At 31.3% G+C, this 20777-nt stretch overlaps 2 protein-coding genes across 4 annotated transcripts in view; one reads left to right on the top strand and one right to left on the bottom strand.

Moving 5' to 3' along the window:
- The window catches only part of LOC115891834 (mucin-16-like), a 45542-nt gene extending 40880 nt beyond the window's left edge, over positions 1–4662 (top strand). For all 3 annotated transcript variants that reach the window (XM_030912413.1, XM_030912415.1, XM_030912414.1), the window contains exon 15: positions 1584–4662. In XM_030912413.1, the coding sequence (XP_030768273.1) occupies positions 1584–3868 (2285 nt within the window). In that variant the 3' untranslated portion in view covers positions 3869–4662. The remainder of the gene's footprint in view (positions 1–1583) is intronic.
- Positions 4663–4983: 321 nt separating this feature from the next.
- Positions 4984–19973, bottom strand: LOC115891833. The gene is made up of 10 exons (XM_030912412.1): positions 19831–19973; positions 15793–15972; positions 15475–15602; positions 14642–15007; positions 7588–7705; positions 6847–7299; positions 6157–6384; positions 5853–6098; positions 5467–5683; positions 4984–5200 (listed from the first exon to the last, which is right to left on the bottom strand). The coding sequence occupies exons 2-10, from the start codon at positions 15967–15969 to the stop codon at positions 5073–5075; spliced, it is 2061 nt and encodes a 686-aa protein (XP_030768272.1). The 5' UTR covers positions 15970–15972; positions 19831–19973; the 3' UTR covers positions 4984–5072.
- Between the last annotated feature and the right edge of the window lie 804 nt (positions 19974–20777).

Here is a 20777-nt window from a genome sequence, read left to right as displayed (position 1 = left end):
CGAAAGCCTAAACTACTAAATTATATTGTGCATCTAATTTACGTAAAATATATAGGGTGTTCCATTTAAATTAAACAAGTTATTGCCGTTTAAAGCTAGTAATTATTTAATATAAATTTTTGGACACTCTGTATAAGGTAGTAAAATTTTTATTATTGCATCACAATATCTGATCAATAAATAATCTTCAGTAAATATTTGGTATTAAAAAGTTTGATACCCTGGGAGAAATAAAGCCTTAAAATTTTTACTGCAATTTCATAAAATTGAAAATATTTCAAAAACGGTAAGGTTTAAGTGTGATAAACCTTAATCAAATTTACCTTTATTTCAATCGTAGAATCCAAAAATAGAATAATATACAGGGTGTTCCGTTTAAAAAAATATAACTATAATATTTTTTACTTATTTGGGACACTCTGTATCTTGTAAAAATATTTTTAAATTGTAGCTCTAATTGACCTTCAACGAACCCAAAACTTACAATTTGTGAAAATCTAATCGTTTAGCTACAATACTCCGTGTCGTATGTGGTGAACAACCCTGTATATCTATCGCATTTTTGAACGCAGAAACCGTTCTTTGTAATACTGGTACTAAAGACTTTAGGCTGAAAATATTGAGACCATATTTTGGTAATTCCTTTATCGATTGTTTATTATATCCTAGTTACAAGAATATATATAAAGGTTTAGTACCACAAAGAGTTATAGAAATCGGTATATACTTTACTCAAAATCTTGACAATGTAATAATTCTTTTGTATATGATATTTTTGTTAAGTTTAGTGAGTTATTTTGTCTCCCAATCAAGCCAGACAAAAAAAAAACAATAAAAATGAATCTGAAGACTTCTTTAAAACTTTTTAGTAAAAGACTAGTGAATTTTTTCCAAAGTGTAAATATATTTTTTATATTTATTTTAGTATAAACAATTTTTATATTTTTCTACTCAAAAATAAAAATTTCAAAAGAAGATATAGTTTTGTATTAATAAATTTTATTCTATATTTCTCAATAATGTTACTAACATTTTCTTTTTTATATATTAACAAATATTTTATTTATATAATATATTTAACATTCTAAATTATGTCTTCTGGCTTAAAAATATAAATAAATATTTTTATATTCTTATTTTAACACTAACAAACTAGAGTTATCATTTGATCCTAATTGTTTTTTCCCATTAAAAATTAAAGATTAATTTTTATTTCTAGAAAAATCAGATACAATACAATGATTCCACTTAATGGACACGTTAATAGTAAAATAACGCTTCAAACATTTGCTAAAATAGATTTTGCGTATTATCTCTATATCAATGTTTTAGGGATAAGATGGCTTTTGCAACTTGATGCCTCATATCTTTCAGATATTCTATTAAACCACCTCCTAGTTTACAGCAGTGTTGAAATAAATGCGATTCTCTAGTTGAATGCAGTTAAAGATAAATCAATAGAAGAGTCATAGTCTATTTCCTAAGTGAGATATTTTTTATTGATCTATCTTCAAACATCTTTACACTTTTCTTCTCTCAAATCTTTATCTTCTTTGCTTCTTCTCTCTTTCTTTTTCTTCTAGGCCTTCTCCTAACCTCAACCACTCCAAAACAAACTAACATGTACACCTTCAACCGTGCCAATTCCACGTTCTCTATCGAAATCGAGTCACCGAAGACCAAAAAGAAACGCCAGGATGACTCCAAATCACTCCAGAACATCGAGGTAGAGCACAGCGACGAACCACCCAGAGTACCGCAAGGAGGAAACTTCAGACCTTTGGAAAACTTCGTCACTGCCATCCAGGGGTTGCCTGAAGGCTTCGCCAGAGTGCTGACAAGAGCTCAGGATTATACCAGAAGAAGAATTTTGCCGATGGTTGAAAGTTACGGGGCTAGAAGGTTAGGGGAGTTGATTTGGATTAGACAGAGACCAAACGTTACTATGAATATACACAGAGAAAGAAATAATAGCACTGACATACAGGAAGATAACGTTCACTTGAATTTATTTGTTGGGACTGGTCCAAGTCTTTCTACTGTGAAACCTGATGAAGTAGTTACTTCTGAAAGATCAACTACATCAAGCACTACAACAAAATCTACTACTACGACAACTACAACACCTTCAACGACTGTTACAAGTACTACAAAACAACCTACACAACCAGTAGCATTGAACCCATCTCATATACCAACAGTTCCAAGCACAACTTCATTGTTTATGACCAGTACACCAAGAGCAAGATTCCCATTGTTTAATATATGGTCTATGAGACCAGTGAGTCATACTGTTACGAGTCCAACTACACAAAGAGTGTCAGATTCCTTACCGACAACATCACAAACTTTGTCTAGTTCAATAAATAGTTTAGTTGAGTTATCAAGTACGAAATCTCCTGATCTTGCATCAGATTTGCCTGTTACTACTCAAGAAGCACTTGAGATAACTCCGATGGTAGATATTTTGACTTCAACTTCGTCAACAGTGCCTATGGTTCATACTACCTTGGAAGTTTCTGAAAATATTTCGTTATCAACTTCAATAAGTCCACCTGTAACACTTGAAGATACTTCTACAAATTTATCATCAATTCCTATTACTTCCACAACTTTAAAACCTGATTCTAGTAATATTTCAACATCATCACCTGTAATTATTCAAGAAATTCCTCAAATTTCTACATTTTTAAATACTATACCATCTAATATTTCAAATTCCACTGTAACAACTGAAGAGTTAACATCTGTAACTACTATAAATACAACATCATTAATTTCTACCAGTTCTACAACATTAAAAACTGTCTCTTCTTCAAATATTTCAAATTCTACATCAACACCTGTAACAACCCAGGAATCATCATCAGATACATCATCAACTTCAACTACTTCAAGTCCAGTATCATCAACTGTTTCTGTTCCAACGAAATCAACATTAGAAACTTCATCTACCATTCCTGATACAACTCATAAAATACCTACATTGCCAACTGTAACAACTCAGAAATCATCATCAGTTACATCATCAACTTCAACTACTTCAAGTCCATTATCATCAACTGTTTCTGTTCCAACGAAATCAACATTAGAAACTTCATCTCTCATTCCTGTAACAACTCAGAAAGTACCTACATTGCCAACTGTAACAACTCAAGAATCATCATCAGTTATATCAACTACTTTAAGTCCTATATTATCAACTGTTTCTATTGCAACTAAATCAACATCAGAAACTTCATCAGTGATCCCTGTAACAACTCAGAAACTACCTGTATTTGAATACACCACAACCAAAACATTAAATTCTCCAGACTTATATACTACGTCAAAAACTTTGAGCTCAAAAGCTCTAGACATATCAACAACGCCAGATTCAAATAACAAACAAAGTATACCCAATTTAATGACCATTTTACCTATGGATAGAACGAAGATACTGAATACACCTCTGGTGAAGTATGTTGCTTCTTCTAAGTCCGAATCACCCAACAAAGAGAAGAATTACATACAGAGGATCCCAAAACGTGGAGAAAAAGCAGAATATTCTTTACCTGTGCCTTTTACTATTATTATTAATCCTAAGGACTTGACTACAACTACTTCTACTACAACTAGTACTACTACTACAACTACTATAAAACCAACTACACAAACTAAGAAACCTTCTAGCAAAAAACCTTTTGTTTCTTATGTACAAAAGATCCCGAAAAAAGGTGAAAAATCTAAAAGTTTCTTTTATAAAGCTGTAACAAATCATCCTTTGATAAGAAACACTAAAAACGAAGACGTGAGTGTTAAAATGATGGATAAGTTTGGTAGTGAGGTGGTTTACAGACTCACTAGTGATGGTAGATTTGAAGTTTAAATCATACCGTGTGGGTAGAAGCTTAGTTTATAATTATAGAAGAATATAGTTAGACATTCTTGTAATGCACTGAGAAAAATTGTTTTAAAAATTCAAATTTTTGTTTAAATAAATGAAAAATTTACTGATAAAAGTAGAAAATACTAAAAATTATTTGTTTATTTAATTTTTTTCTTAATTTTGATCATAATGTTTTGTTTATTCAGTGTATTTAATCTTAAATTTTATTGTTAGGTCATTTTTAATCGTTTTTTTTTTGGTTTGTATATATGTAAAATTTTATTTTATTCTTCCTTAAATATTTCTGTGATATGTATATGTAAGAAAAATAATTATAAGGTAATTATACCATACAGAGTGAGTCTTGAATAAGTGCATATATTTAGTGCACACATCTGTGAGGATTTTTTGGGAATTTGTTTTTGTTTTTTTGTATTTTTTTTAATTTTCACTTAAAAAACATAAAAAAACATAATAAGATAAGATTATTGCAACTTCGAGGCACAAAAACACAGAAGAAATACAGTGGTTCTCAAAAGTTAAACACAAAATAATTTATACAAATACTATTTTGGACTTATTTGGAAAAATATTTTTTTATAAAAAGGGAAAATATGTTTTTTCATGATATCTAACAGGCCTGAATATAGATTAAATTGTTTAAGACTCACCCTCTATATATTTAGATATACAGAGTGTTCAGTTAAAACTCTTTAAATAGAAGAAAATTAATATAGAGTGGCCTGAATTTCTAGATTTGGCTTTAAAATCTTATATACCAATATAATGATTATATATATATATATATATATATATATATATATATATATATATATATATATATATATATATATATATATATATATATATATATATATATATATATATATATATATATATATATATATATATATAAGTTATGTACACATTAGACAAAATAATGACATCATAATATGTACCTACTATTATTAATTATTGTAAAATATAAAATAAATTTTACAAATATTATATATACAAATAATATTAAGCTGTTTTGTTTGACATATTTTTTATCTGTAGCTGACTCTAACACACTAATTTTGTTAGATACAAGTTTTAAAAATAAAGCATTGCCATATTTTCTAATAATTTTATTTTTATTTCAACCACTTTTATTATAGTTAATTACATATCACAAAATTGACATACACGGTGTATTTTTTTTTCAAAAATCTGATTCACCACAATTTTCTAGAAACTCTTCCAGGTCAGCTAACTTTCTAGCTTCGTGCTGAATGTGGCGTATATGGCCCCATCTTAGCTGTTTTAGCTGTTTGATATAATTGGGATTACCTAAAAGCAATATTTTTATATTTATAAATCAATAGTTAATATTAAAAATCAATAAGAAATAATCTCAAATCTAGTGATGAACAAATAAAATACCAAAACCAAGAGTACCTTAGTCTTGAAGTCCAATAAATAGTTTTAGTCTTGCTACAAGATTTTTTTGAGTTAGAGAGACTTTCTTGTCTTATATCTCATCATACAGTCTCAGGACTTTGACAAAATCCAGAATCTGAGACGGTTTTACAGATCTTTCTTGATAAAATACTTACAGACTTTCTTTTTGGTTTCGTCGTCACTCTGCACTTGTCTGGGATCCTGCAACAATATTCTAGCTTCGTTATTTTCGTTGCTAGGGGGCGCTGTTACGTTGGAAATGAAGGAATCTGTCAACGCGGCTGTCACTTCGAATGACAGATCTTTGGAATCGGGTTGATGGTGCCTACTGATGGCCTCTATGGCTTTCTTCGGGGTCATATTTTGGTGAAGCTACAAGACAATTAAGAAAAAATATCAATAACTTTTGCGCATAACATTAAACATCTGTTGATGATTGTGGCGAATTAGTGTTTTATTTTGCTGATTTCTCTATATTAATAATCTTATCATTCATTAATATTTTTACTAAAACCAAAAAATAAATCTCCAAGCTACTTACCAGTTGTTCCCTAGGTACTGTTCCCAATTCCCTGCTCAGAGCCTTGTCAATCAAGTCAACAATGTAACTCTTTGATCTGTGCAAATCCAAGGCACAATTATCATCCAAAGGTTTCATAAATCTTAAAGAATTCTTCAGTTCCAAGGTGGAAGAATACTTTTTTCGAACACCCTTGTTAACATCATCGGGATTTTTAGATGATAATGCACCTTTTTGTGACAATGATTCATAATTGAAGCTGTCCAACTGGAAAAAAATTAACAAATATAAAGACTTGCAATTTTTCAGGTTTTTAATACTGTACTTTAGATATTTTTTTAGTTTTTCCATCTTTTTTGGACTGACTCAAAGTCTCAGAAGTTTTTTCGTTATTCCCGTTTTTCTGGTCTTGGTCTTCGCACTTTTGGAGTCTGTTCAACAGCTTATCTAAAGAAATCTTCATTTTGGGCTGTAGGGGAACCCCACCCGCCATATTTAATGATGATTTCATCTGAGCTATTCGTTCTTGCTTAGCTTTTATAGATGATGGCACCTATTTGAGAAAATACAACATTGTATAGTAGATATTTAAGATAGTAGATACAATGAGTTGTTTTTGGCCCAACATATACAAACAAAATGTAAACATACTGTTTGTTTACGACATTGGCGTATTTACAGGACCTTCATAAAAACAGAAAAAGAGTGAAAATAAATAAAGAAAAAGGAATAAATGAATAAAGAAATCGATCAACTCCAAAAGTATTTAGGAATGATATAAATAAAAGTTATTATAAAATATCAGAATAAGAATAAACTATACTATCTATAGTATGTCACCAGATTGTCTTTACGAGTGGAAAAACTTTTTATTATTTACATTTTGAGAAGAATGCATTTTTCTTAAAAAAAATTGCTTGTTCTAAAATGGTTAATCCCGTCTATACTTTTCCAAGTTTTTTTGCACTTGCAAAAACAATCCGGGGACATGCTGTATTAAGATTTTTCTTTTTACCCTTGGCTTTAAAAATTTTGCAAAAGCCTTGATATTCTCCTGACCATCAGTTTCCTCCAAATTCTCCCTAGAAACATTTTCCTGAACAGGATATTTAGTGAATGAGTTTTCCAGGTTACTAGTAATGTTTTCTTGAGCTGGATATTGGTTATAAGAGTTTTCCACGCTATTAGAAATATTTTCTTGGACCTGGTATTGTTTAAAAGAGTTTTCCAGATGATTTGGAAGGTTTCCCTGCACTGGATATTGGTTAAAAGAGTTTTCAACGTTACTAACAATGTTCCCTTGGACTGGATACTGATTAAAAGAGTTTTCCAAATTGTTTGGCATGGGTTTTCTGTTCAAATCACCTTCAGAATCCATCTGATGGGCTGAATACGAAAAATTGGCATTTTCCTGAGGTGCAGATACTTGAAACGATTCCTCGGCTCTATCATAGACTTTCTTCACAGTCTATAAAAAATAATAATTATTGATTTACCAAGACTAGAAGTACTTAGCATGTTGCAGGTAGAGCATAGTAGATTGTTAGGTAAATTTTCTGTTTTGACCATTGAATAAAAAGATTAAGGAAGGAGCATATAAAAAATTTATTTGAAAATTAATATGGCCGACATAAATTCCGATTTTTCAGTGCTGTTTTAATTTTACTTAAAACGTGTAAAAATATAATGTAGGATAGACTCAATAATTTGTTTGATGGGAGCAGTTGTATGAGAAGAACTATAATATATTACTTACATGATGTGTCTTGCTTTTTCTTTTAAGTAGTGCTGGATCTGGCTGTGTACCAACAGCCAAACATAGTGCAGATGGTTTCTTATTTAACGGTGTAGATACTAATTTTTTTGTTATATACCTGAAAAATATATTCATAAATACAACGTTTTTATATTTTTTAGTCAAGTAACAATTTTTTTTCTGAAAATCTACGAAACTGAAACAGAAAATTAAGAAAATTTCCTTTTTGGGGTGGGTACATATCAATTGAAATAAACGGGTCACAGAGATCGTAAAAAAAAGATTTTATTGAAAAGGAATCGGATACTGAACGGATTTGATACATAAAATTAAACAGAGGAAGAGAAAAATATTTTATGAAGATAGATTTCAGTCAGAGAAAATCTAGTTTTTATTGTATATTTATTTTTCAATTTATTCAGTTGAGTGAATTTTTTTAAATAATTGAGTAACTTGCGAAATAAATAATTAATTTTTTTTTGAAGTATCAGATTTTGTTATATTTATTTACTCTCTTCTCAAAAATTCTTTCAAAGATGGCTCTCAGACCGAACAGATACTAACTGGAGTCATTACAAGCAAAAAAATAGAGAGGTACGAGCCGCCATTAAGGTAGGAAAAACAGATATTTGGGAAAGAAGGTGCCAGCAAGTGGAAAGCTTAATAGGGGGCGCACGGAGTACTGAGGTATGGAGAACAATCCGACAAATGAAAACCAATCAAACGGACAAGCTCTTGAATAGAATGGATATAGAAAAATGGCGCAACTACTATGCAGAATTACTGACAGAAAACCGACCAGAATTCCAAGCAGTAGAAGATGAGAACAACCTTGCAGGCACTTTAATGATAAGCGAGAGAGAAGTACATCAAAGTCTCAAAAGAATGAAAAATGGACGGTCACCAGGTCCTGGTAATATTGTAGCCGAATTGTTAAAGTGTGGAACCCAAAGACTGCGCTGGCGTCTGGCAGAGCTATTTAACCAGTGCTGCCTGCAAAGTAAAATACCCCGAGAATGGCGAGTGGCTCACATAGTGTCCATCTTTAAAAAGGGAAATCATAACGACCCCACTTGTTATAGAGGCCTAAGCATTAACAGTTCGATCAGCAGACTTTTTGGAAAGGTGCTACAGGGTAGGCTCAGGGACAGTATTGGTGACAAAATCTCGGAAGACCAAAGCGGATTCACACCGGGGAAATCTTGCACAGATAAACTTTTTGTCCTGCAGCAGGTGATGGAAAAAAAGATAGCAGTAGATCAAGAAGTCCATCTAGCATTTATTGATTTGGAGAAAGCGTACGACTCTATTCCCCGCAGCAAGATATGGGAAGTATTGAATATCTTAGAAGTAGATATACCTTTGCTTAAGATAATAAAAGAGCTATATAAAGAAAATGAATCGTACGTTAAGATAGGACACGGCACTATATATATATATATATATATATATATATATATATATATATATATATATATATATATATATATATATATATATATATATATATATATATATATATATATATATATATATATATATTCTCTCTTAATAGTATCACGCAGTAGATTTTTTAGGCTTCATGAATATGGATAATGTTGTAATCAACTGCAAACCAATATTTTTTAATAAAATTAAGAAAGTGGTCATCATAGTTTTAATAGTTATGATAAAAACGTACAGCTTGTGGAGTAAACAACATTATTTATTTCTTTTATAGCATATCATGTTTAAGAAAAGATTTTTTTGAGAACATCAACGGTTTTCAAAAAACAAAGACCATTTATTAGACTTCAAGATCAAGGAAGCCTACTATACAAAAACGGCACGACTGATATCGGGAAAGAAAGCTATAGTCTACAATGTTTAATTTTCTGCTGACATTTCTTACTCGAAAGTGGATCGTTTGAACCAAACGAACAATACATTTTTTCGCAATCAGAGTCAGCAGAATTTATTGTTCTATCTTTGCAGACTTATTTAAATTTTAAATGCGATCGGGACCCGAGTTAAAAGGTCTCCAGCACTCCGCCAACTTGATTATTAATCCCCGACACCGCAACTACGGTCTCTAAATAAATTATTGCCGGGATCGGTTTCAATATCGGCGACCGAGCCCCTCCATTGTCATTTCGGTCTAAGTCCATTTACAATCAAAGCCAAGCCACCAGACTGGGAGGGGAAGCGTCCCGATCTGATCTCCGACCCCTCTTTAAGGGGTAACTTCCATCCCCCAAACCTCAATCCTAATACAAACTTGAAGGGTATGTTTGCATATTAAGCCTATATACAGGGTGTTTCAAAACAAAAAACGTCAGGGGGTGATTCCTTGTTCAAAATAAAGGGTAGTTTGCTTCATAAACGTTGGGTCAAATGTCAACCATTAGGGAGATATCGCGGTACAAAGATGGCGGAAAAATAATGTTTTTATTTTTTATCTTGAAAACGAAAAGAGATAGACTAATGAAATTTTATGGAAGCATTACTGTTATGAAAACACCCTTTCTGGTAATTTTTTCACTATTTTAAAATGAGTGGAAGGAGTTGAAATAAACTACCCCTATCAATCTTGTTAACGAAATTTAAAGAAAAATCTTATCAAACACATGCAAAAAAATTAACTTGGATAGCTTAGTTTCTTTAGAAACTTTTTTATCTCTTGTGTTTTTTTAATAAAACTCACCGATTTGAAATTAAAAAATAAAATGTAAAGCATTACATGTCAGGACAAAAGAAATGTTTAGATTAAGAATCTAGTGATAATAACGATAATAATAATCATCTAGATAATAACCTATTGCAGTAAAGTAATGTCAAATAAAATAATATTAGAAACATCCTAAAAAGTAACAGCGGCCGACTAGATTTATTCCTAAAAAAATTACAGCAGCCCACTAGATTCTTTATCAGAAAATGTTTTTTGTTCTGACATGTAATGCTTTACATTTTATTTTTTAATTTTAAATCGGTGAGTTTTATCAAAAAAATACAAGAGATAAAAAAGTTTCTAAACAAACTAAACTATTCAAATTAATTTTTTTGCATGTGTTTGATAAGATTTTTCTTTAAATTTCGTTAACAAGAATGATAGGGGTAGTTTATTTCAACCCCTTCCACTCATTTTAAAAGTGAAAAAATTACCAGAAGGTGTGTTTTCATAACAGTAATGCTTCCATAAAATTTCATTAGTCTATCTCTTTTCGTTTTCAAGATAAAAAAATAAAAACATTATTTTTCCGCCATCTTTGTACCGCGATATCTCCCTAATGGTTGACTTTTGACCCAACGTTTATAAAGCAAACTCCCCTTTATTTTGAACAATTTGTTTTTAAACACCCTGTATAGGCTTGGTGCATTTCAGTTGATTTCAACAAATTCCGACCGCAACGTTTCAATGGCAAAAAATCAGAAATTATTATGTTTTATTATAATATTTAAGTATTTTAGTTTTTTGCTAGTGCAGTTATTGAGACTATATAAAACACTCAGGTACGAGGTTTGTGTGATGTAACGCTGTTTCGGGTAGTAAAAATAAATGAGGAAAAGTTCGAACTGGGCGTCGCGTCGCGTCGTGTTGTGACAATTTCAAATGTTAATAAAATTGCCAAAAAAATGTTAACGCGTAAAGTAGAGCGTAATGAGGGCGTTGTTGGGTTGTAGTAAATTATAGATTATTAGTTAACATTCAATAACTCAACTTTCCCGGATATTCAACTCTCCTGAAACAACATTTTATAGCACATTATTGGTGCATAAGTTATATTAATAAATAATAATTGCAGGATGTTTTTGGTATGTGGTGTTTTGTTTAAAATACACTCTTGTTTGTTATGTATTAACAAGTAATTTTAAAAAATGAGTCGATTAGATTTTAAACTCCTTAAGATACACGTTTAATAATTCTTCATGATTCCCATTTTCATCACATTTTCTTTAAGATATTTAAATATCGGTTTAATAGTTGGTATTTTATCGTGGCTTAGCGACGATACTTGGATAAAACGAAGAATAAATACAACTTCAACTCACGAGACCAAAACTACTTTACAACAACAATATCAAGTATCGAATAGAGCAGTTAAGAGATCAGCCAGAAAGGACAAACGAGCTTGGCATGAACAACTAGCAAACGAGGCACAAAAAGCCGCAGAACAACGCAATATTAGGGAACTGTACAAAATAACAAAACACCTGAGTGGACAACGTAGTAACTTCAATACAGTTATTAAAAGCAAAGACGGCAGACCACTAACATCCTCTGAAGAACAGCTTGTGTGTGCAACAATAAGTGAACAAAATTTCGACAACGAGGAACCGAAGCCAACAATCAAAATGCGTATCAACTGCGACACGCCAACGAAAACAGAAATACAAAAGGCTATTAAAACACTTAAGAACAATAAAGCAGCCGGTCCCGATAGCGTCCCTGCAGACCTCCTCAAAGCAGATCCATACTGCATCCTCTAATTACACGAGCTTGGGTATCTAACATCATCCCAGATGAATGGAAACAGGGTCTCTAAACTCCCTAAAAAAGGAGATACCACTAACTGTGACAACTGGAGAGGTATTGTTTTTATTACAGTTGAGGGTTGGAACCTTTGGTGTTACACAGCAAAATAAAAACACCACAATACACCAAAACACTTTTACTTTTACACTGGACGCGCGTTTCGCTAACCATGTTAGCATCATCAGCATATGATTATAAACTAAAGTACAATCTACAAGTTGAGCGTTTATATACTCGCTCAGTGGGTACCGAGTGGGCGTGGCAAAATCTAGCCAACCGAGTCAGAGCCAACCGAGCGTAACAGTTAGATTTCCGCCACTAGAGTAGTAGGAACAAAGAACTTGAAGGAATTGGACCGTTGACTCTGTTCATACTATCTTTACATTTATTAATTCTGATGCTTTCATATGCATCTAATTGCCTGTAATTTGAGACTTGTTTAATTAATTTTAAATTATTAAGATCTATACAATGTTCATTATCAACAATATGTTCGGCAACGCAAGATTTATCCGGTCTACCATATCTTATCTGAGCTAAATGTTCTTTAAATCTAGTTAATATTGATCTTCTAGTTTGCCCAACATATTTCTGATTACAATCTTTACAAGAAATTTCATAAATACCCAACCTTTCCAGTGGAGGTGTTTTATCTTTTGGATTACCTAATAATTGTTGTAATTTATTATTTATTAAAGTGGTTTTGTTAAACACCATTCACAAGATAATATCCTCTATAGTTCATTTAAGGTTAAACTCCTATATAGAGCCTACTCTGAGAGAGAACCAAGCTGGTTTCCGACCGAACCACTCGTGCATTGATCATATTAACACTTTGCGCATTATCATAGAGCAATCAATAGAATTTAGGTCACCTTTATTCTTATTATTCATAGATTTAGTCAAAGCTTTTGACAGTATCCCCCATGCGATGCTATGGAAAACTCTAAAAGAAAAAGGTGTTCCTGAAAAACTAATTAATATAATCAAGGAACTCTACAGAAACACAGAATGCAATGTGCTGCACAACGGTAGAACCAGCGACAGTTTTAACTTAGGGACAGGAGTAAAGCAGGGTTGCACATTATCGCCGCTTTTATTTAATATCGTGCTCGACAGCGTTTTGACTAAAGCCACAGCAAACATTAGGGGAGTACAATGGACTCTGACATCGCATCTGACGGATCTTGATTATGCTGATGATATCTGTCTCACAACGTAATCCTTCAAAGACATGGAAATGATGCTCAGACGTCTAAAAACAGAAGCAGACATAGTAGGATTAAGCATAAACATCGACAAAACAAAGTCAATGCGCATTAACACAAACAACAACACTCCATTCAATGTGGGAATCAAACATGTCGAGAATGTAACAGAGTTTACTTACCTGTGAAGTATTGTAACAGCAAACGGTGGCGCAGACGCGGATATTGTCAGCAGGATCAGGAAAGCACAGCGAGCCTTTGGCCAACTAAAATCAGTTTGGACCTCCCGTCAACTCTCCATACAAACAAAATTAAGAATATTCAATTCCAACGTCATACCAGTTTTATTATATGGCTGCGAGACATGGAGAGTGACAAAAATATCCATCAACCGTCCACAGGTGTTTATCAATTGCTGTTTGCGGAAAATACTTAAAATCTCTTGGCTAGACACTATACGTAACACCGACCTGCTTCATCTTACAAACCAACAGGAAGTAGGCATTGAAATCCGCAAAAGAATATAGGGGTTGGATAGGTCACACTTTGCGGAAACCTGATAGTAATATAGCGAGATCAGCGTTGGAGTGGAATCCCCAAGGAAAAAGAAAGCAAGGACGACCTGCTCAAACATGGAGACGTTCCATACTGGATGAGCTTCAACAAGTAGGGTCAACATGAAAGGAAGCAAAAACAACTGCCAAAAACAGAACCCGATGGAGAGCTTTCACTGAAGCCCTTTGCTCCGCGTAGGAGATATAGGATCCTATATATTTTATCGTCGACCGTAAAGAGAGGCAACGATAATGCAATTTTATCGTCGTGTATAAAACACTATTTTTTCCATAGCGAGATACGTTTTAAAAAATATTCAGAAATTATTATTTCCAGGAATTTATTACGAGTAGAAAAAATATTGTGCTGGGTTGGGGTTGGTTTCTATGTAATTTGACAAATAAATAAATGAAGCTTTAGTTGTCAGTTTTGAGTCAATATTTTTTAATTTTCTTTCGTGTCGATTGCTGTTTGAATTGGAGCCAGAAATGGCTCAAAACGAAATAAGTAAATTAACAACAGATATTCATATCCAAACTACTTCCCTTTAAATCCCGAATAACTTATGAAAAAGAATACAAAAATTTTCAAAAATGGAAGCAATTAAAAAACATGCGAGAAGAAATAAAGTTTTTAACCTATCCTCGCTGTTACAGTATCATTTAATCTACACTTGCGGTTAAAGTACTATTTTATCTACTATTTTTGATAGATATAAGGCAATTTTAACGGTTACTTTACATGATAACTTATATAATAAATAGCTTTCTATACTCACTTAGGTGTTTTCACAGTAACAGGATACTTCCTAGACCCAGTCTTCATTCCTTTACCCTGAACATAGTACCCAGTAGCAACATTCCTCACTCTAGAATCGCCATAATACGCCCCATAGTACTCAGACTGCTTAGTTTGGTTCACGTAGTCACCATAAGAAGCGTCATAACCCTCTAGGTACTCCGGTTGGTTGTAATTTTGTTCCTGATTGACCAGTGGACATTGGGTGTACAAAGAATGGTGGTTCGGATGCTGATTGTAGCTTTGGTTCTGATTCTGGTACTGCAGTTGGTACGATTTGTGCTTTTTACTGTGATGATGATGGTGATGGTGACGAGAGTACTGCCGAGGAACATCGTAGTAGTAGCTAAAATATAATAAAAATGCGTATCTCAGTATTTTGTACTGAAATAAAATTTTCAAAGCCTGTGTAGTAAATTTAAATTTTAATAAAAACTACTTAAATTATTATTTACCCTGTATAGTCTGATATTTAATTAAAACAATCATTGTGGTTTGAACCAAATTAAATTTTTACCCGAGAAGTTATACAGGGCAAGACAAAATTAATATGGAACATTGGTCACATTTAAAAGCAAGTTACTCTTTTATTTTAAATAAAACACCCGCTATATTATTCCCATATTCAATGGATAATTCATATCTCTTCAAAGCACTATTATGGTTGCCTAACCCTTAGACAAAGATTTTCCTAGATATTTTCATTTTTATGATTTAGTGCCAGAAGATCTTTATTATTTGATAAAATCTTGGTGGTTCCGATATATTCAATTTGTATTTATATTCAACTATAATAAAAAAATATAAACATACTTCCTTGACTGCTGAACTATCGGAGGTTCATAATGATTGACAGAAACTTCAGGAATTTGCTGTTTGTTTGTTATTCCATAATCTACAGTTTCTTCATGATATTGGTTTGGTTGGATATCTGGATAGCCCTATAAACAACAAAAAACTATATTATTTTCACAAATTAGAACAAAAAATGACAGAAAAAGCAATTAATTTTGTGTTAAAGTAACAGTCAATCACCATCAATACCATACATTCCTTCTCTGTACAAACTACATTAAAAAAAGCAAAATATGTGTTCAGTTTCTATGACTTAAAAAGTTATAAAGTTGTTACCTCAGCATAAAGTCTTGAGGTGGGTTCTTCAAGTCCCTCATTGCTGTCAACGAGGTTGCCATTACCTATTCCAGTATCTTGAGGATCGTAGTACATCCCGTCGTAGTTGGCAACATTGTTGTTTTGGTAGTAATCGGTGGCATAGTCTTGATCATATCCCGTCAAATGATGAGTCATAATCTGAAGAAAAATAATATTCTCTTTCAGTTATTAATAGAATTAACTGAAATTTTATTTCTGAATTATTATAGAAAATTAAATAGAACTTATCTTAAATTGGAACTATCGGAAACAAGAAATAGCCATCTTATGTATACAGGGTTGTTCACCACATACGACACGGAGTATTGTGGCTAAACGATGATATTTTTACAAATTGTAAGTTTGGGGTTCGTTGAAGGACTATTAGAGCTACAATTCAAAAATATTTTTACAAGATACAGAGTGTCCCAAATAAATAAAAAATATCAAAGTTGTATTTTTTTAAATGGAACACCCTGTATATTATTACATTTTTAGTTTCTACGATTAAAATAAATGTAAATTTGATTAAGGTTTATTATACTTAAACCTTACCGTTTTTGAAATATTTTCAATTTTGTGAAATTGCAGTAAAAATTTTAAAGCTTCACTTCTCCAAGGGTATCAATGTTTTTAATACTAAATATTTAATGACGTTTATTTATTGATCAGTTATTGTGTTGCAATAATAAAAATAATACTACCTTATACAGAGTGTCTAAAAATTTATTTTAAATAATTATTAGCTTCAAACGGCAATAACTTCTTTAATTTAAATGGAACGCCCTGTATATTTTAGGAGAATCAGATGCACAATTTAATTGTCTATGAAATTGTGTTATACCATTTTTTACCTATCCCTTCAAGGTTTTGTAGAAAATGCATTTTCTTATAATTTAGACCTCATTTATCAATATACCCATGGAATATTGATATTTTAGATTGTTTTTAAAGCAACAAATGTACAAAATGTACAGGCTAGTAATATTATCGATTTTAACAAAACGATAATATTACTAGCCCATCTGTATGCAAAAAGAAAACTATTTAAATCTTTATACAAGTATATACCATTAATTAAATATAACACCATTATTTCCGCCCATATACTAATTAATTACATACTTAAATGTGTTCGTTAATAAATTATTATAAATAAATGTGGATTTGAGTCAGAAATCAATATAATAATAAGTTATCAAATTAAAGTCTCTGTTGTTATAAATAAGCATTTATTAAAAAATGAAATATCATTTTTAAGGTGTTACTTTTATCACACTGTCTAATGCCCATACAAAATTCAGTTTTTTAGTATTTGGAGCAATTATTATTAATCAACGCAAACAGTCAGTTAATGTAGTTTGAATACTGGAATCATATTAATTGGTCCTCTTTAACAAATATTTAAACAGTTTTTTTTATTTTTTAATGAAATAAACGAATTATATCGACAATATTAGTATCTGTGCTCTTTAAAAATTTGGTACATCTTTAAAAATAATCTAAAATGTCAATAGTCCATGGGTATATTGATAAATAAGTTCTAAATTACAAGAAAATGCATTTTCTACGGAAACTTAAAGATAGGTAAAAATGGTATAATATAATTTGATAGACAATTAAATTGTGCATCTGATTCTCGTAAAATATAGAGGGTGTTCCATTTAAATTAAACAAGTTATTGCCGTTTGAAGCTAATAATTATTTAAAATAAATTTTTAGACACTCTGTATAAGGTAGTATTATTTTTATTATTGTAACACAATAACTGATCAGTAAATACACTTCAGTAAATATTTAGTATTAAAAACTTTGATACCCTTGGAGAAATGAAGCCTTAAAATTTTTACTGCAATTTCACAAAATTGAAAATATTTCAAAAACGGTAAGGTTTAAGTATAATAAACCTTAATCAAATTTACCTTTATTTTAATCGTAGAAACTAAAAATGTAATAATATACAGGGTGTTCCATTTAAAAAAAATACAACTTTGATATTTTTTACTTATTTGGGACACTCTGTATCTTGTAAAAATATTTTTAAATTGTACCTCTAATAGTCCTTCATCGAACCCAAAACTTACAATTTGTAAAAATCTCATCGTTTAGCTACAATACTCCGTGTCGTATGTGGTGAACAATCCTGTATACAGGGTCACTGATATGTATGGGAAAGGTCGATTATTAAGTAAAATATAAGAGGTACCGTAAAAAGTATAGGGTTTTTAGTATAAGGTTTTTAAATATCTAAAAGTATAGGGTTTTTAAATACCTATTAGCGGGTAATAAATTTAAGTATACAGGGTCGGTCAGAAAGTCGACAACCATTCATGTCATAAATTTTGGTACGACTGATTTCGGAGATAGAAAAATAGCCTCTGCAAAACCGTCTTAGATACTGGTATTTGTTAAAGCCCTGAGACTGTAGGATAAGTTATAATTTAAGAAATGCGGACACAATAGATCTGTAAGGTCGCATCAGTGATTAACTCCCTCATAATATCGAGAAAAAAAAGTAAATTCTTTCTTAAGAAAAAAAAGACAAAGCTAGTGTGAACTTGGCAGTTGTATAACAATCTTTTCTCGGTCCTTTCCCTTCGTTAATACGGTGAATGGGAAATTGCGTTCCATTTTACCGCTTTTTTCAATACCCTTCGATTTAAATTTCCTTGCCAATGCGTTAAAACTTTACGACAGGATAAACTTTTAATCGTATTTCTGGGAAAAAACAGGGAAGAAACCACTGAGGCAGCACTAAAACGAGAGTAGTAAACAAAGATTGGGTCCAGGAACGGATCCGGGGCATTGCCAGAAGTCTGAGAAATATACAAGATGTAATTAAATAAGTAAAGTACAAAAAAGAGTTGAAAATTCAATATTTATCTTGGTAATTCTTTCAGGATATGTATTTGTTTTCTCCGAATATTTCTTGAGGTTGTATTATCTTTCTGTTAACGAGGCCCTGCGATGTTGTCACATCCTACGTTACCCACATATCTGTGTGTTTGGAAGTTCATAGTAATTTTAATTTTCTACACAAAAAAAATATGAAAACTATTTTTATTTGTATATGTTTTTTTATTAGACACGAAAAAAGGACACCTTAAAATTTTCGTGTATTTTAAAGTACAATATACCGTATGATCGAAAAAAAATTGGCGCCGGGAGGCACGTATAACCGCCCATACTAAAATATGTTAATAAAAAGTTGGTAGGCAGTTCTTTTAGTTTCAATTACCCCAAAAACTGCGACTTTGACTGATTTTGATGTTATTTTAAATTTTGTTGCAAATATTATTCCTAATCTTAAATTGAAAACCGGCGTTTCGCTATCTACTGTAATTTTGAAGTTACGATTTTTTTAAATTTTTGCATTAAATTGTTTGCATTAGAAACGTAATAAATACCATGCTGCATGTCCTAACAAAAATTACAAGTGCCAAGTGAAAGCGTCTATTTTTAAAAAAACTATTAGTTTCAGTTCTACTGTGTTTTTCTCATCTATCTCGAAAAAACTATTTTGGCATTTTTTTGATACCCTGTATAAAGTTTGCTAGATGATCCCACGCTACAGATTATAAAACTATCGATTTTAAAGTACTATATTCGTCTTTTTTTCTGGTAAACCATTCTAACTAATTAAAAAATATGCGTGTGCCATTCGGTATACAATGACATAGAGTTTTGTACGTGTTATCTGCCTTCATAAAGGTCATTTTAATTCATTATAACTATCCTGTGGGATACACGATTGTTCCCTATAGATTTATATCAAAATAAAAAAAAATATTCTCTTTTTCAACAATTAAAAAGATGATTAGTTAAAATTTATTTGCTTCTAAATATTCGTGACATGGCACCAAATATACACCCATAAATAATACCAAAAAAATAATGAAGATATGAACACCCAAAAAAACCTTCAATAAACACAATATTTGCTACGTAAAAAAATAAATTGCATAATTTTGCTTTTTATGATTCTCATTTTGTGTCTCACTAAAACAAACTTCTTACCTTGGTAATTTGATGACCATCTAATAGATTTAAAGACAAACACCACTCATAAACGAATAAACGGTATATAAATAAAAATAAACACAGACACTAACAAAAAAAATTGACAATTACTGTTAATTTTGAATTAGCTCTTTTTGAAGTTTTAATATTTTGACAAATTAATGTTTCTATGACAACTAAATATTCAGGTATATTTTTTAAACAATTACGAGGGGTATATAATAAATAATAATAATTTATAGAATAATTTAAAAACTCGTAAAATTTTACATAACCAATAAATTTTGGTCTTTGAATTCTTTTTTACGTTTTCCCTTACAGTTAATTTAGAAATCGCAGATTTTTCTGGTCTATTCTACTTTAATGCATTAGTTTCTGGTTTCTTTTGTATAGAAACAGACTTTTTCAACGTGCTTCCTCTATAATTTATTTGTGTTCGTGTAGACAATACCCAGCTTGTGTCGCAGCCCCTGCACAAGACAGGCTAGACATGTTAATTTAGTAAATGGTGGTCTTCCTATTCATTCACATTTACCAAGGCCACACCGATTAGATCTCTAACTGCACATTTTAATATGGGGAAGTTCAAACAATGCAGGGGAGTATAATAGCTACATAACCACGATATGACTGTTTGATTATGAAAGGTTATATTGTTAATTCTACTTGCTTTGGTTCATTTGTCCTACTACTTCAATAAAACCAATACAATAATCTATGGAATATATTATTTTTCCGAATTGTTATAAAGCTATTTTTTAAGAATATGATAACGTGTCATTTAACCTTTTTTTTCTGTAGGTTAGACAGGGTGGTCCGTACTGTACTTCGGCAGCTTATTCTGCAGATAGGAAAAAAAAAGGATAGGAAAAATAAGAAAAAAAGTTCGTCTAAATGTATGTCCTAAAATGCTTAGTTTCGGAGATACAGAGTGTAGAAGTTTC

This window comes from Sitophilus oryzae, unplaced genomic scaffold (assembly GCF_002938485.1).
Source record: "Sitophilus oryzae breed Bouriz unplaced genomic scaffold, Soryzae_2.0 scaffold_119_pilon_pilon, whole genome shotgun sequence".
NCBI classification, from domain to species: Eukaryota; Metazoa; Arthropoda; class Insecta; order Coleoptera; family Curculionidae; genus Sitophilus; species Sitophilus oryzae.
Note: the sequence above shows the minus strand (reverse complement) of the source record. Positions and strands in the feature narration are given on the sequence as shown.

Excerpts from the sequence above, each read along its gene's own strand:
- LOC115891833 (XM_030912412.1), bottom strand. The coding sequence starts at position 15,969 with ATGACTCATCATTTGACGGGATATGATCAAGACTATGCCACCGATTAC. Across the intron at positions 15,603-15,792 it reads CCTCAAGACTTTATGCTGAG|GGCTATCCAGATATCCAACC; the intron begins GTAACAACTTTA and ends TGTTGTTTATAG. Across the intron at positions 6,099-6,156 it reads AAACTAAAAAAATATCTAAA|TTGGACAGCTTCAATTATGA; the intron begins GTACAGTATTAA and ends ATTTTTTTCCAG.